This window comes from Colletotrichum karsti (assembly GCF_011947395.1).
Source record: "Colletotrichum karsti strain CkLH20 chromosome Unknown Scaffold11, whole genome shotgun sequence".
NCBI lineage: Eukaryota > Fungi > Ascomycota > Sordariomycetes > Glomerellales > Glomerellaceae > Colletotrichum > Colletotrichum karsti.
Window position 1 is genome coordinate 950221 of NW_024065911.1, and position 16874 is coordinate 967094.

General features: G+C 54.8%; 3 protein-coding genes across 3 annotated transcripts; all 3 read right to left on the reverse strand.

Moving 5' to 3' along the window:
- Positions 1-92: 92 nt before the first annotated feature.
- CkaCkLH20_04396 (sulfite reductase flavoprotein alpha-component) lies at positions 93-7228 on the reverse strand (the record flags this gene model as incomplete). Its single annotated transcript, XM_038887115.1, has 6 exons — positions 93-167; positions 254-660; positions 2730-6128; positions 6183-6940; positions 6987-7027; positions 7076-7228. The coding sequence occupies 6 exons, from the start codon at positions 7226-7228 to the stop codon at positions 93-95; spliced, it is 4833 nt and encodes a 1610-aa protein (XP_038747819.1).
- Positions 7229-10040: 2812 nt separating this feature from the next.
- CkaCkLH20_04397 (g-patch domain-containing protein) lies at positions 10041-12416 on the reverse strand (the record flags this gene model as incomplete). The annotated part of the gene is made up of 1 exon (XM_038887116.1): positions 10041-12416. One exon carries the CDS (start codon positions 12414-12416, stop codon positions 10041-10043), a length of 2376 nt encoding a protein of 791 aa, XP_038747820.1.
- A 508-nt stretch (positions 12417-12924) lies between these two features.
- On the reverse strand, positions 12925-14130 carry CkaCkLH20_04398 (NAD dependent epimerase/dehydratase; the record flags this gene model as incomplete). Its single annotated transcript, XM_038887117.1, has 4 exons — positions 12925-13326; positions 13385-13557; positions 13627-13807; positions 13867-14130. The coding sequence occupies 4 exons, from the start codon at positions 14128-14130 to the stop codon at positions 12925-12927; spliced, it is 1020 nt and encodes a 339-aa protein (XP_038747821.1).
- Positions 14131-16874: the final 2744 nt, after the last annotated feature.

Below are 16874 nucleotides of genomic sequence, written 5' to 3' on the forward strand. Positions count from 1 at the left end.
CTGTGCCCCTGCGAGTTGCGTAACTCCGACCACCGCCACAAAGCTTGACTCCCGATACCGAAAATCTCCGAGTCAGCTCGCCATATCCAACATCAGCCGTTGTACGCACCATGCCAATGGACCTCGGTGCGTCCGCTGCGATGGTACGTTGCAAGTGGGATACCACACTGTCGATCGTCAATGTTAGCCCTCGTCGTTTACACCTCCGCCACCACAAACCCGAGAGCGAAAGGTGAAACGTCGACAAACATACCTTCGAACACTTGTGCCTCGCGTCCTTCAACGAGGTGAAAAAGTACGGGATACACCCCAGACAGCTGACGAAACACACAATCGCGGCCAGCGAGTGCGTGAAGCCACCTGAGGTGTACTCGACGGCAGTGACGCCGCGCGCGCGACACTCGGGGCACTCGATGGGCGCCGGGTGCGGGCCGAGAGCCGGCAGCGGCGTACCGTAGGGGGCGAAGTTCTGCGGTCCGCCGCCGACCGGTTGCTGCTGCTGGTAGTTGTAGTTGTTGTTGTGATCGGGAGGGCTGCCGTATTTCGGCGCCTCGTAGCCCTGCTGCTGCGGAGGGTTCTCGCCCGGAGGGTAGGCGGGCGGCGGGCCGGATGGGGAGATGTAGTCCGGGTTTCGGTTCGGGTCGGTGGCCGGGTGCGGGCCTGGGGTTTGGGGTGTTGGTTTATCCATGGCTTCTGCTGTAGCTTGATTTGTTTGGTTGTTCCTCTTCTTGCAGATGATTTAGAAGAGGTGATGATGTGGGTGGGCGGTGATAGATATGTGCGTAAAGGGAAGTTCGAAGTCGCCGGAAGCGAAGGCGAGAGTTTACCGTTACTTATATCAAAAGCCTGACTGCGTGGCACTGCTCATTCACCGATCCAATAGGCAAAGCAAGCGATGGGGGAAGATGCTCCGGCCGCCGATTTAACCTTGCTTTGGTCAGGTCTGCTGTTGCCTGCATACTTTCTGTTCGTACCGAGGACGGCGTTCTTTATCACACGCAGAACATCAGATGAAATACGAAGGGGGAGGTCATGGGAAGTCGCATCTGAAAACGAATACTTGAGTAACGCTACAAGCAGGCGCAGATCAAGCAGGTATACGGCGCGAGGTAGTACCCGCGGCCGACTTGTTTGCGCAGAGCAGATCGCACCTCACCCAACCTGGGCGCAGTCGCACAAGAAAGAGCTCAGCCCAGACCGTGAAGCTATCCGGTACCACCTTGACTTGGCCCTACGCCGGCGGAGGCGATGGCCGGGGAGATGACATGGTCACATGGGTGGACCCTGGAACGCGTATCCATGCTGAGACGGCTCGCCGGGCGGTGCGGTGGCTACCTTGCCAAGCGGGCATATGATATCATGGGCCGGGCGCCGGGCCTTGGGGTCGGGTTTTTTCTTGACCTGCCAGCCTGTCAACTGTCAACGCGAGACCGGGGTGGGACAGATGAGAGGAAGCTTGGAGAAGTGTGGCAATGTTCATGTTCGCCTGGATTTAAGAAAACGATTGGGCAGAGTCGGGGGATGCCCAGTTGGCCGGTGTTCCCCGTCCCGCCGGTCGGTCTCGGAGGGCACAGCCACACTTGGCGACGGAACACCTCATCAGCCACGTTCTCACTCGCCACATTTGAATGATCGCCAAAGTCCAGTTCTTTCTTCTTCACATTTGGTCACATATTGCGATTTGTTCGCGAAATATGATCGTGTCTCATAACACTACGTGATTCAAATGAGATAGAATCGTCTTTCAACTGAGATTATATCGTCAAGTTGGACTCACCTGTGATGAGGTGGCACGTCTCTCACTCGAGTTACATCGAGATTGCCTGCTGCCTTCGATGTTGGATCCTAAAGGATGGATCTTCATCGCAGATGCATAATCATTGCAGGAAGTGTTCTTCCTTTGACTGGCGTCGAAAAGCAAGGATTTTCAGAGTCCCTACTGGAGAGGGATGTTAACCGTTCCCGTCCTTGGTGTTGCCCTTTTGGTGGGTGAGGATGAGATGGTCCGCAGTCTTCTGTCTGCCTCATTAATCACAACACAGAGCCATGAATGTATGATTCCAGTCATGTTTCCGCACAATTTGTGACCAGATTGTGACACAAAGGCTTCAGAAGCACGATAATTGACTAGTCATTATCGACAGTAAACAGCTGACAACCCGAAAGCTCTACCGGAGAAATAGACAATAATTGATACTATGAAATCCTATTCTATTGCGGATGACACCGCTGGTTCTACTTCATTATCCGGGCCAATTGGGATCTTCAAAACGTGGGAGCGATTCTCGCCTGCTCTTGATTTGCGACTAACTTGAACGTCCTCAACGTGCTTGTTGACCTCGTCCGTGGATTATGCATCGACCCGGCCGCCGATAGTCTCGTCATCCGTCCCTTCTCGTCCAGCGACAAGGCCGGTGACGCAGGCGACGAGCCGCCTACGCTCCGCGACTTCAGGTTCAAACGGCTTACCATGCTTTGAATCGCCGTGCTGGGATCAAGCGGCGGCGTGGCCACGGGACTCGGAATGCCGTGGTGCATCATCATTTGATGGTGATGCGAGAGCGACGACATTGACCGCCCTCCATCAGACCCGTTCGTCCCCCTTCTGTTGAGAGTCACTCGGTTCATAGACTCCTCCGCCAGCGATGGCGCGCGCGCACGTGGGAAGCCCTGCTGTATATGCAGCGCGTTCGTTGCCGCCGGCAACCGGCCTCTCGACGGAGACCTACTGGATCCGCGACTCGACGGCGGCGTGGTGACCCCGTGGGATGGGAATTGCGGCTGATTCGCGGCCACCATCTGCTCGAAGCTCATGTTCGGCGGCGGCATCTTGCTTAGCCTTCGCATGGCCCGCATGTTCTTGTCGATGAAAGTCGACATGCGGTTCAGCGCGTTGCTGTTCTGGTGCGATTCGAACGCCGAGGCGCCGTTGACGGGTGCTTCGGTGCGTACCCTGTGCCTCTCGTTGAGCTGCATCGTCTGTGTCACGACTGGCGACGGAACTTGAGGCGCGTTCCGGATCGTCTGCTGAATCTGTGAGAGCACATTGTCGAATTCCACTGTTTCCTGTGCGGGCTTGTATCCTGGAGCGGCGCCGATGACGGTGCTTTGCGTCAACACAAAGAAAGAACCATCGTGGATACGCCTTCTGACGAGGTTCCAGCGCGTACGGGCAGGATTGCGCTCGATTTCGGGCTGATAGATCGAGCAGTGAGCGAGTTTGGAGTAGAAGACCTCCAGCCGCTTCGCCATCCGCTCGAGAATCTGCATGAGGAATTGGCAGAGAGCAGTCACGCGCTGTGAGTCGGAGGAGGCTTCAAGGTTCATGATGGTGTCGAAGGCGTCCATGCCGTGGCACGCCTCTTCGCGGATGTCCTCGAGGAGTTCGATGTCGAGCTGAACGGATTTGTTGGCATAATCCATAATGCCGCGCTCCATGAAGCGTGCGGGCTCCGAGTCGCAGATGAACTGTCCGATGCGAGAAACCTCTTTAGAAGTGGCGACTGCATCGCTGGACGTCTTGGCCCGCGCGATGATGCCGAGGATGTCGGGAAGTTTCGTATCGGCGCCCGGGGAGGCGGCGTTGGCCGTGGTGAAGGAGAGCTTTAAGACGAGCTCCTGGAATTTGGGGCCGAAGAGGGCGGAGAAGCCGCCCTGGAGGAGGCGGGATTGGTATTGGTAGAAGATGCGCACCCCCAGCATGTTGATCAGGCTGCCCTGAAACCAGAGCTTCGAGGATCCGAGAATGTCGTCCATCTCGAACTGCTGGGAGACCAGGGTCTCGACGGTTGTGCGTAGGTAGGCGGACCACATGTCGTAGATACTGCTCAGCTCTTCGCAGTCGTGATATTCTGGCTTGGGCGTGAGATGACCAACAAAGTACTTGGTGAGCAGGCTGGCGACTTCGGGGTTGTTAGTATGCGCCAGATTATCGAAGGACTTTGAGCAGTCCACGCCAGCATTCGACTTGATGATCAGAGTGCCTCCAGGATGCATGGGAGTGAAATCGGTCACGTCGTAGACACTGCCATGGACGCTGATCCACATTCTTCCTCCAGGTCGGTGACCGGTATGCGCAGCCAGCTGGGAGAGCGGGATCGTGGGACGGTTGCAAGGGAGCGGCTTAGGAGTCATGAAGACATCCAACATGATCCTCCGCTCGGCGAAGGCGGTGTTGATGATCAAGTCCGTAGACTCCATCGTCGCTGTGCGGTGGTTGTAGATGGCTTTGCGCAGGCCGTTCATGACGGAATCGAAAACAGCCACCGAGCCACAGATGTACAGATACCCGCCGAGACCACCTTGCTTCTTCGACATGACCAAATCGCATACACTGGCACCTTGCTCGGTAATGAGAGAGTCGATGTATCGCGGTTCGGTCCGGCGCTCGACGAGATCTCTCATGTAAGGATCATAGGCCAGACCCCTGCTGTCGCGGGAGAACGCCAGGTGGACCTCCATGAAGCCCGCGTTGACATAGTGACGCAGTTCATCCTCGTAACAGAACTTTTCGCGGCTTTGAACGCCAAGGAAGAGCATGTTTCTACCGACAGAGCGGCCGGCTCGGGCCTGCCAAAAGCTGCGGAAAGGGGCGATGCCGCTGCCTCCAGAAAAGAATGCACAAGGCGCAGAGGCATCAAGGGGTAGTTGGAAGGCGATGGGGCGGGATATGCCGACCAGGAGCTCGTCCTCGTCTGACACGAAGTCATCTGGGGAGCCGACACGGGGGTTGAGGTAGCCGCTGCTGACGCCGGAGCGGGAGATGGTGGACTTGCCGGCGAAGGTGGCGCAAAGGTCGTACTCGGCGCGAGAAATAGTAAGATCGAGTGTGCTGGGGAGAAGCTCTTCGGGGTAGTTTGAGATGGAATATGTGCGCGGGACTTCAACAGGAATCAAGTCGCTTAGCCAGGGGATGTCGTTGGAGAGATCGAAGGCCTGGTCCCAGATGTGCGTGGGCGTATCCATCACGGCGGCTTGAAGAAGATCGCCGAGGGAACCGCGGACTGGCCACTCGTCCGTGGCCAGCACCTGAAGAACAGTATTGGATGAAGCCCTCAGCATAGCGTGGATCTTAAGGACAAGCTCCTGAGTCAACGGGGCTAAGTGACCCCGTCGAAGAATATCCTTGACCATGAGCTTCTTTGCTTGGGCCTGAGGGCTGGCGACGCCGTGGTTGGAGACGGTGTCGAGGTGCTCGGCGAAGCGAGACCATTTGCGGTCGAGAAGAACGGGTGAATCGAGCATCGTATCGAGGCCGAGAGCCGCGGCGACCTTGGCGCATTCCTCCCAGCTGCTAAGTGGCATGATGGCGAGTCTATCGCCGGGCTGGAAAGTGATGCCGGTGTTGTGAAGGTCGAGGGTGACCATGGCGATGGAGCGCTCTGGATCGGAGTCGATGAACGAGCGTGTCAGGATGCGGGACTTGTAACGACACTCTTCGAAAGTCCCACGCATCTCATGGGGTTCAACCGGGATGTTTCCGCGATACGGTTCCAGGCGTTCCTTCATAGCGTCAGAGAACTGTCGATGAACCTCCTCCCACGGTCTCCCAGAGTCATCGGATGCACCTGAGGCGCCGTTCGTTTCCGTCCGACCAGTCTTGGAAGCAACTTCCAAAATACCAAACACCTTGTATCGATGCGTCCCCATGAACCCACGCTCTCCCGTGTAAGCCTCGATGATCCCGTCCAGCACTCCCATGAGACGGGGATCCCCAGACGCCTTGACATATTCTGGGATACGGTAGTGGTACTCAACAGAGGCGATGAAGGCTCTCAGGTTCGAGGGAAGCCATGCTCTCAAGTGCAATCCTTCGTTTCCGAGGAAAGAGTCATACTTCTTCCGGCCGAGGAAGGCGTCCATAAGAAGATAGGGCGGAAACTGAAGTCCGGACGCAGCTGGGCATCTCTTGGATAGAGGCGCGGAAAACTTTCCCCATCGCACCCATTCGGCAGCCGATACGTAATTGTCGCCAGAGTTCGGGTTGGTCGAGATGGAGTGGAAGGCGTTGGGCATTCGTTCGAGGATCTCCTTCAGTCTGATCATCTCTCGCAGAAGGCCTTCATTATTCCGGTTCATGACGTGTTCCTGGCACGCTGCGATAGCATCAGGGCCATGCTGGAATGACGCTATTCGCATGTTAGTAGATGATACTTCACGTCATTTGACAAAGCTTTACCAACCTGAAGTATCAGCGCAGCCCTTCAAGAAAGCGATCTCGGTGCGCTCTCCAAACATCGGCCACCTCAAGTCCGTGTTGTCGAAGCGTCCGACATAGGGGTAGATGGAAGTCGGATCTCGCACTTTGATGTTGTAAGAAGCCTGATCGAAGAAAGTCAAGTGCGGGATAGCGCGTCCCATGCGTCTGGAAACCTGCCAGTACGGGAGTCCAATAGTCCTCGGGATGCCAACGAGCTCGGGCCCAAGATCGTCACTCATCTCGACGCGGGGCTTCGTGGAGATGGAGTTAATACTGACTCCATCATAACCGTCGTTCTTGTCTTCGTATCGGTAGATGGAGCAAAGCATGCCGAGAGCCACGATGGAGGCCCATAACGCTTGATCAGGGATGTTTTCCTCCGTTCCCTCCACGAGAGGAAGAGCAGCCACAGACTCACGGACACGCCCTCTCGAGACGCAGCCGGGCATGCGCTCGCAGAGGTCGGACCATACGCGTCCTGGGCAGTTGGCGAGGGCACCGGCGGCTTCGTTCGAATCGGGAGGGCAAAAGCCGTATTCTGCGCTGAGATATCCATCCTTCCATCCGGTCTGCTGTCCGATTCCCTCGGCTCGAAGAATGACCTGGCGAGCTGGTGCGCCCAAAGCAACGGCCAAAAGATCCCTGTCGTCTGCAACTAGTGAGTCGACATTTTTGACTTGTGTGATTTGGTCCGCCGAGGGGATGTCTGAGTAGACGATCTCATTGATGGCTTTTCGCTCCCTAGATGTTGTCAGTAACGACGGAGGCGTGATTGTGGCGGTCTTACCTAGCACGAAGCCACTCGTCGACATCTACACCTCGTGGAATCTGTCATGAATCAGTCAAAGCCCAGCTAACCCTTGAAATATCACTCACATCGAAAGCTGCATGGAGGTCTCCAGGCTGCGTATATCCCGAGAATGAACAACCCCTGGGGCCGACTCGTCTGCTCGCCGACTGTCCGCGATTACCGGCGGGACACCTTCCACCGCCGATGGATCCAGACACGGGACACGATCTTTCAGACATGATTATTAGAATAATACTCCAGGGACCTGCCTCTGGTAGAGAGAGCAAGATTAGAAAGCAAAGCCGCCTGGGCAAAAGGTGCAGAAAGTGCCGTCAAGGCAGGGACGAAGAGAAGCACGCAAAGACGCAAAGGAAAGTGTGGAACTCCAATGAATGAGATGACAGCCCTAGAAGACCAACTTCATCCAAGGTTCTTGAAAAGGTGTAGAAGAAGGGACGACGTTGATATGTACAGGAAGGTATCCCAGCTCCAAGATTCAGTCGTTCACCCCCCCGGTCCTTCGGAGCTAGCGCCAACTTGGCAGTACTGGCCCAAACATGGCATCCATGTAGCGCGCAGCGACAGCCTCACGCTAGTGATTAACCGTATTTGAGACGTTGATGAAGTGGTTCTAGACCGGGGGATGATAGTTGCTGCTCCTCGCCGGTGTCAAGAGTCGAAGAGGAGTCCATGTGGCAAGGAAAGAGGGGGTGTGGGAAGTGCCGTGGCGGTCTGGGGAAAAGAAAGAGCGCCACCGCGGTAGATCGAGAACCGTCACGTTGGCATTTGGGAACCAAGCGAAATTGAGCAAAAAGCGCCAATGAGGCTATTCGGGGGCCTAGTCCGTCCCTGGCTCGTGGTCCCCCCTGCTTTGGGACGCGATGAGACGATGCCAAGTGCCGCACAAGGTTGTAAGGGCCTGTGCTGGTGGAGACATGGAAATGGTCTGAACTACAGATGACAGGTCCGTGGCGTTGACGTTGGTGTTGATGGCTTGGGAGCTAAGAGTTGAAATCAGGTGGCGAGTAGTATTCACCGGACGTTTGCTTCGCCCTGCTCAGATACCACATTGGAGATGTCGGGCAGTGGGCGCGTCGAGGCATCTATGTCTTCCCAACACATCTGAATGTTTCTTGTCCGGCAAGAGAGTGAATCTACAAGTCACTCCTTGAAGCTGAAAGGTCACGAAGGTGATGACCGACTGCATCTTACCGCTGGTGGGTTGTGACTTACCATTGGGGGCCAGAGGGGTCTTCTCACGTCTTCGATCCTGATCGTCTGGTTCAGAAATATCCGCGGAGCATCATCGGTCAGATCATAAGAGTCTGATCGCCAGAGAACAACCCCTGGTCACCGTTGATGGTATACTGTATCGCCATACAAGAATAAACATGGACTTCAGCCAGGGAGTAGACGTGCTGCTTCCCGTGCCTCTTCGCCAGCTTTCCGCGGCGGTGGGGTTCACCGCTCAGGATTAGAGCTTCTCGATGTTTTCAAGAAGGCATTCGCCCAAGCCCGCGGAGCTTTGTCCCCAAGTAAAACCATCCGCCGTGGTCGTCGCTGTCTGCTTGACCGGTGGGCCTCGTGGAACCACAACGCTTCCGGAGCATCGTGCTGCCGTGCGGAGAGATCTCGTAGGGGGCCATAATGGATGGAAATCGGACGTTGAGAAGGCGGTGCTCTTCACTCTCGCCGTCAACTGAACATTTTGATTGGGGACATGGAGCTCTGGGGCTCGTCCGAGTCTTCTGTTTTCCGGTCCCCCAGGTTTCACGGCTTTGATTGTTTCAAGATGGTGACGTGGGCTCGAAAGGTACAGGATGAAGAGGATGAACGACTTGAAGACAGTGGTGACAACAGGGGGTAGGAGAAGAACAGGGGGTGATGAAGGGATTGAGGGATTGAGGGATTGAGGCTCCCACTTCCCGAACCTTTTTTGCTTTTAGCTTTCTTTGGCATCTCATCTCTTCACTCCGCCGGGACCGAGACATCTTTACATAATCAAGTTTAATTGGGTGGAAAGATCTACGAGAGCTGGGGTGGTGTTCGTCCATTTTCAGGGGCTCAAACTAAACACTTGCGCCATTGCTTCAGAAGAGGCGCTCGCCATCTTGGCTGACCTCAAGATCCTCGTGGTTGGACAAGCAGACGGGAGGCCACTTGGTAGGTCATTTGTTGTGTGGAAGCTAGTCTGTAGGCTTGCTCTTCTGTCTTTCATTCTCTCTTATGTTGCTGCTCCTCGAAATCAAGCCTGAACGTTAAGCTTACACTCACTCATCCCTGAACGTGCCGATGCACCAGAATGCATCATCCAATAATCACCATCACTCTCTCAGCATCACCATGTTTCCGGCCCCTTTTCGGCGATCACACTGCCAAGGAGTCTTCCGAACTCCAACTGCCGCAGGGAACTTCCCGTCGACGGCCAAGACCCTTCAATCGAACCCCAGCAAGCGCTCGGATGTGTCACTCTTTTCCCGCCTGTCCCTCTGATCAATCTCGTGGTTTTATGCCGCCATGCCCGGCGCAGCTTATTGCAGCTTGGCTCATCCCACACGCACCCATCCACGACCCGCAATCCTGTTTCTCGAAAAGCTTGGTATGCTCAAGGACACATAGTTTCTTTGCTGTTAGGTAACGAGAAAGGCTAGAACCACCGAGCTCAAAGAAAGAGAAGCGCCATGGGTTCGTCGCGGGTGGTCTGCTTGGGGAAAATGTCCGCATGCCCGCCGCCGAAGACAACTGGGATGGGATATGACATGTCGACGAAGTCTGCGCTTTGAGTCGTCTGGGAACATCGCAATGAGGTAATGCCGTCCTCCGCCATCGGAGTCTGGCCGTCGCAGCCAAGGTGCCCTCATCATGGCCACGAAGAATTATCCATTCTGGTTTCCGATGGGCACGACATTGCACGAAGCATTGGAAGCAATGCACTGGTGTTGGTATTTCCTTCATTTGCTACTTGCTCGACAATAGAACGCTTCTGTAAGAGGGTATTGGTGTGTTCTTATTCTATCTATATCCCAGCACCTCGGCCGAGGCCGGCCATGCTTAAATCATGTTCTCCAGGGCCTTCTCGATTGTAGCGTTGCCCCTGTTGAACTCTGCCTCAATCGACCTGAGATGCTTGATATTTTCGGGGAATACACTGTCTCGCCACCATTCAAACCAAGCCGCAATCTCTTCAAAGCTGGCCTCCTCCAGCCTGAGCCATTCACTCAGCCTATCATGCCACAAAGGCATCACCTCGGCGACAATGACCTCGCCCAGCACCTTGGGCGTAAGGATGTCAGACCACTTGAGAACGCCCTCGAGCATAGGCAGGTAGGGCTCCTGGTCGCTCGGGTCGATTCTGAAGTTCTTGCGGAGGTACCGTCCCATCGCTGGCAGCACATGGCTCATTATCAACGGACGCCATTGGTCGCCGAACACCTCGCGCCATTGTTCCAGGCCAGGGATCACGCCGCGATCAAACTCCCATACGTCGATAAGTTGTCTGTACTTTCTGCGCACCTCGGCGACCAATCCAGTGCCTTTGGGATCCAGGTGATACGAAGGCAAGTATTGCAGCCAGGGGAATAGCCATAGGTGGGGGAGCTTGTGGCTCTGGCGCTTCTTCTTCGGGTTCCATTCTGCCACGGCCGTTTCGAGCTTGCGGACGATGCCGTCGAGGAACTGGGCGCGAACAAAGGGAGGCAGCAAGTCGTTCCAGGCTTCAAGCACAGCCAAGAGGGGAGTCGGGTTGAAGACGTCCCAGTCCCGTATGGCCGACATGGCCCGCGTATACCAAAACTTGTACATCATCGTCTCGTACGGTGTTGTCGCCTTCTGGTGTTGGCGGTAGAGGTCGGTGTTGTTCAAGCCTGTAGAATTCCACTTGTCCACACTCTTTTCACCCTCTCCAGACTTCGTTAGCAGTGTCCCCAGCCCCTTCAACTCTGTGGCAAACCGCGTCGGCTGTTCCAACAGATCCCAGTCAGGCTCGCGGAGGAATGGATGGATGGCTGCGACGGCAAGGTCCGCTATCTCTTCCGTGGACGACCCGATCTGCTCAACTGCCTTATTCAGACAGCGAATAACATCTGACCACTCAGTAGCAGCAGGGAGCTCGTGCGTGACAATCTTGGAAAACAGCTGGAGTCTTCCCAGGTCTGTTGCCAGGTCGGCCATCTCCTGTTCCCGCTCTCGAAGCTCGAGGTCGACCCAGGTCTTCCGCTCCTCCAGATTCCTCCATTCCTCGGAAAACGCTGCGAGATCAGCATGCGCCCTCTTCACCAATTTCCGAGCTGCTGCCACTTCAGGCGATTCGACCACCGCAGCGGAGGTGGGCGTCAAGAGTCCAGAGGCGGTGGTCAAGAGTTTGTTGCCGGGACCCGTCATGTCCAGGATGGGGGCGAAAGCCTCGGGGATGTGTAGTCCTGGGGCAGACTTCTTGATCTCCTCCGCGGTCATGTACTTCGGCTTCTGACGCTTCGGGGTGCTGGCACTGCTGTCGCCTGCACTCCCAAGCTTCTTCTTCCTCTCACGTTTCTTCTTCTTTTCCTCCTCGTCCGAGTCAACAACAACCTCGCCTCGGAGTTTCGCTTGCCGTTTTTCTTCCTTTCGCTCGTGTTCTGACTTCTCCTTGACGGCACCCAGACCGATACCTTGAGGTCGCAGATGTGCTTCGATGATCACACTTCGACCTTTGCCGTCCGCGCCGAGACCTTCTCCTTCCTTGTATCCCATCTTTGCCATCATCCTGGCACCAAAAGATTTCGGGTTCGGTTTGCCCTTGGCTCCATTCGCGCCGAAAGCGCTCGGTCGGGCCATCTTGGGCATCGAGGGTGTGTCGGGGAGATCGGGATTCAGGACTGGTGCGTTCGCAGATGAGGGCACGAAGCCTCGACCGAGTGGGTTCTTGCCGTCGAACTTTGTCTTTGCGAAGGGTCGCAAGGGAGCACCGGCTGTGTCTTCGCCGTCACTCTCGTCTTTTGAGGCAGACATGAAGCCTAGGCCGCGCTGTGCACCGCCGAATCCCAGGCCGACTCCTCCGCCCCCATCTTCTTCGTCATCTTCTTCGTCTTCGTCTTCGTCGTCGGAGTACTCCTTGGTGTTCGCCTCGTTTGCGTCTTCTTCGTCTTGGTCGAGTGTCGTTGCGCCGGTCGAGACAAAGTTCATGCCCCTGTCTCGCAGCGTCTTCTTCTTCCATCTTCGATTCGGACCGTCATCTTCGCTGTCGGATGCAAAAATGCCCAAAGCAGCGCGCTCTTTCGTGTCGCCGACGCGCCGGCGTTTGCGCGGGTTGAGGTCGCTGAAATCGTCTTGCGACGGGTCGGCGACTGGCGCGAGGAAGTCGTCATCGTCCTCCTCTTCAGATTCAGAAGAGTAGTGCGCGGCGGTCTTCTTCGTAAGACGTGAAGGGTCGAATGTAGGAAAGCTGGCCATTGTTTTTGCTGCGCATGGAGGCGCAAAATTGCGATGGCTACTGTTTTGGCAGAGAAGACAACCCAGGCACCCTTCTAGAAATGCATCATTCAAAGAAGTATGGACGGCAAGGTACCAACATTTGGAGATTCATGGTGGGTCTCGTCTTATCTTATCTCCACGTGATATCAAAAGCACGGACTCTCCTCAACAACGGCTTGAGGCCTCACCCGACAACACCATGAACCTCAGATGAATAATTCCAAGTGGACAACTTGTCACGGGAAGGTAATTGTATGGGCAAGCGCGAGCCACTGTTTATGAGTTCATCGCCATTTTTCTGCTTGTTTCTCCGGCGCAACTGACACAATCTGTTCCACACGGCGAGCAGCACCCGATCTACCTAAATTTCCGCTGACTTGCTGAGGATAGTACAGCCAAGTCTTCAATTTCTGTCAGAATTCTCTAGACTCGAAACCCGGAAATATTCATGCTATCTTTCATTGCCATCTCATCGGAACGCTAAAGTCTACAAGCCCCGAATGCCAGCTTCCAAGCTCTCCTTATATCCAACCCAACCCTTTTGGCCGTAGTAATCTTTCAAAAGCTGCTCTGCCTTCTTCGCCGGCAGAACTTCAGTCAAATCCCGTCCTTCGTTCTCATCGGGCTCGGGAATATTCTTGTTGTCTGGTCTGAGTGCGCGCAGAGTTTTGAACACATCGGATCTGTTCACCTGCTCGGCAAACCCGAAAAGCCTCTCTGACCCGACGCCGTCTCCCAGCAAAGCGATGGCGTGGAGACGTGCTACGTCCACGACATCGACGAAGTACTGCGGGATGTAATAGTTGAACGGTGCCGGGTTGCCCTTGAGCAGGTCGCGAACCCAGCCCATGGTCGAGCCGTAGATTTCGGGATGCAGGATCTCTCCCCACTAGCAACGGTCAGCTCTGATATCACAGAGAAGCAGAAATAACAGTTGGAGCACGTACGTTGCAGTTGGGTGCGACGGCGCTAAAGACGAAGCCCGGCTTGTTCTCTTCAACCCATTTCCACGCAGCACGCTCCCCTTCGGTCTTGGATGCTGCGTAGATGTAGTATGGCTTCTTTTCCTCCGACAAGTCGGGGTCCCAAGCCGACTTCACGGCAAAGTCGTTCCACGTGTCTGGGCCGCCGTTAGTTTATCAAACTCGAGAGCTTGCCAAGGGGAAGGAGTTCGGAGGCGAGAGCTCACTTTCGTCAACGCGAACGCCAGTCTTGTTGGTCTCGGGGATCAAAACCGCAGAAGATGACGATGTCAGGACCACGCGCTTGATGGCCGGGAACTTGGCCGCGGTAGCCAGTACTGTCTCCGTCGCCTTGATGACCCAGGGGATGACGGCGTTTGGATCCTTTGTGAAGCTCACATCGGAAGCCTTTTTAAAGAGTTAGGCGGCTCGAACTTCCACGCGCGAAATAGAAATGCAGCACTCACCACGTGCGCGACGCCGGAGACTCCGTCAAAAGCCTTGGAGAGCGCTGCCTCATCCTCAAAGTTGGACAAGATGATGGACTCGTAGTTTTCCTTTCCAAACTTGCTCTGGAAGAACTCGTCCAGCCATGGCTTGGCCGAGCGGACTGTGCCGCGGACACGGATGCCCTGCTCGAGGAGGCTATTTGCGACATGAGAGCCAATGTAGCCATTGGCGCCGGTCACGAGAACCACAGAGCCTTTGGGGAGGGCGTTGAGCTTGGCCATGATGCTACTTGGGTATACGATGCTCCTTGTTTAAAGTGTTTGCGATGGAATATGACCTGTGCGGATGCGAGAGGATGAAGCTGAATTGCAAGATCCAGATATTGGACAAGAGCCCGGGACAGTGACCATCTTATATCTGCTGAAACTCATGGTATTACCTTCTCGAACCCAAAACAACAATGGAACGGACGAATTAGTCGACCGCGTAGTGTATTTCCGTAGCCTGCTTCTTCCATCGATACCACCTGCGAGTTGCTGCTAAGTCGGTGGAGTTCATGCAGTAAGAAAAAAGACTGAATGCAAGAAAGGCTGTGGATTACAAACACGGAATCGTAATCCGATTCCCTGTGCATCCGCCATACAGAAGCCAATGTATGGTATCATTCTGTGAGCTCGGGATTTTGCCGTGGTATTCCACGGAATATGGTTCATACAGTGAGTGGCCTTGATGCTGACAAATGACGTATTACGACAGTTGAGATGAAGAACTTGGTAATGTTCGGCGTAATATGTAAGCACGCTCACGCTCGAGACTTGACTCCTGTTTTCTGCGGCTTGAAAGATGGCCTGGCTCGTTGATTGTCTAATTTCTCGAGGGTAGAACCTCATCGTCTGGGCTTGCTGTTCGGTGAAACAAATGGGCGAGGTGAATAAGCTGATATTGGCTAGGGAATGACGCGATACGCATGCATGAGATGTTGGGAACATCCGTCACCGTTATCGAGGGGACTATGAGTTTCCATCGGTTGTGAAGCGGGTGATGAGTGGACGGAGAGTTCTTGGAGATGGTTGCTTGAGATATCGGTATTTGAGATGAGCCACATAGACGCTCAGTCTCATTTCGCGAATTTACACAGAACAGCGTTTCTAGCGGCTTCACGTGCTCACCTTATTTTTAGAGGCGGGCGGGCAGCCACGGCCCACGGGTCGCTTGGGCCATCCGTCGGAGGAAATGTTAGGCGGGTGACATGCGGCACGAGGGAAACTCTGTTTTGGGGAGACAGATGGGGGGGTTTATTTGGGGTTAGAAGCCTACCTAGATTGGCTGGATGACAACGTGGGAGGGTTCTGGTTTTGCAGGGAGGATGGGCAACGTGGCAGGCCAGGGGTCGCAGAAAACACGGTGGGTTGAGGATGCTGATTTGTGGACGTGATTGTGAGTTTGTCCCGACATCACGAGACTCACCAGACAGAGTGTCTGCGAGGACGTTGACAGTCTTGTTGTTGCGTGTTATGCATGCAAAGCAGAGTCGGCAATTGAACAGAGATGAAGTGGCTCACATGCCATCGGCAGCCCAGCAGATAAGCACATGATGGGTGGTCCAACTGGAATGGAGCGAGTGAGAAGTCAGACGGGAGGAGGGGATAAGATTCAGGGAGAACATGAGATGAACAAGGCAGCTGGTCCCTGAGACGAGGGGAGGAAAGTGTTTGGCAAAGAGAAAACGACATAGCAAGATTAAAAACACTGGCGACTGACGACTGCTCGACTCCGGTGGTGTTCTCTTCCCCGGCTTGAGGCATCAAATGCGTAAGTTGACATTTGTTAGTGGTCTTGTACTGAATACCAGCGGCTTAGCTAATGTATCCTGTGGCCGAGATACTCCCGAAAACACCTACCGCCAGATTGCAAGCAGCCGGGCGAGACTACGATATCAAGCCTGATAGCTCAAGGCAGAGTCTCAAGATTTTGATTGTGTCACTGTCACTACGCAACTCGTGAGAAACCACACTTCAGGACGTGTTATAGTAGGAGATGTTACTAGTTTCAATTGAGGATCCAACAAAACCCTTGCCGGCGCAGCACACACACAGTCATGCACAGAACGAAACCAAGATGGAGACGCGAGCAGGAAGGAAGCGAGAAAAAGAGCAAGAAAAGCCAGGCACAGACAGGGTTTGAGGACCAGCCAATCCAGTCACAACTCGACGCGGGTCTTCGGAGTCTGGCGCCCACATGCCCATTTTTTCCAGAGCCTGTATGTACGAAAGGTAGCTACTTGAACTCGTGGAGGGAGGGAGGGGGCGGGGCTTCCACGTTGAATGTGCCTGACGCGAGGCCATTCGCAACTTGAAGATGAGAAAAAGACGCTCTTGACTGATGGCGCACCATCAGTGTGACGAGATAAGAAGAAAGAGAGCAACGTGCACAAAAGCAGCAGAGAGGAAATGGTCTGGTCTCAGCATGAGTTGCTTTTTGTTGTGGTTGCATCAGGGTCTTGGTCTCGGTCTTGGTCTGCGATCGGAATACTACAATGCCAGGCCTCGAATGGACGCGGCCTTGCCCTGTGCCTCGAAAGAATCAAGATCTAGGGAAATAAGGAAGATTTCTAACTGCCGGAACTGATTGAGGCGGCGCCACCATCGTCTACGTCCGTGGTTTCCGTTTGCCTCAATCCAAGTCCAGGTCGGCCATTTTCTTTAGGTGCTGGGCTTTACCCATGCTTACATCATCCACTCGGGGCCAGAGTACATGGTACTTTCAGTTTGGTGTGAATAACGACCTATCCAGAGTACCTCTACAGTAAAGGGTATTTTGGCTCGCCCTCGGGAGCCAATGGAACCGCCCAAGAGCCCAGCTTGAGGCTAGAAGCGAGCGGGAAGCGACGCAACCCAACCGAAGGCACCTTCCTACGACCATTTCATGTACCTGCCTAGGTACCTATTATCTGCTTTCATTTTTAATTCGAGGCAGCTGACGACGAAGAGACCGACAGCTGGCAGAAATCAGACATCACCCGGGC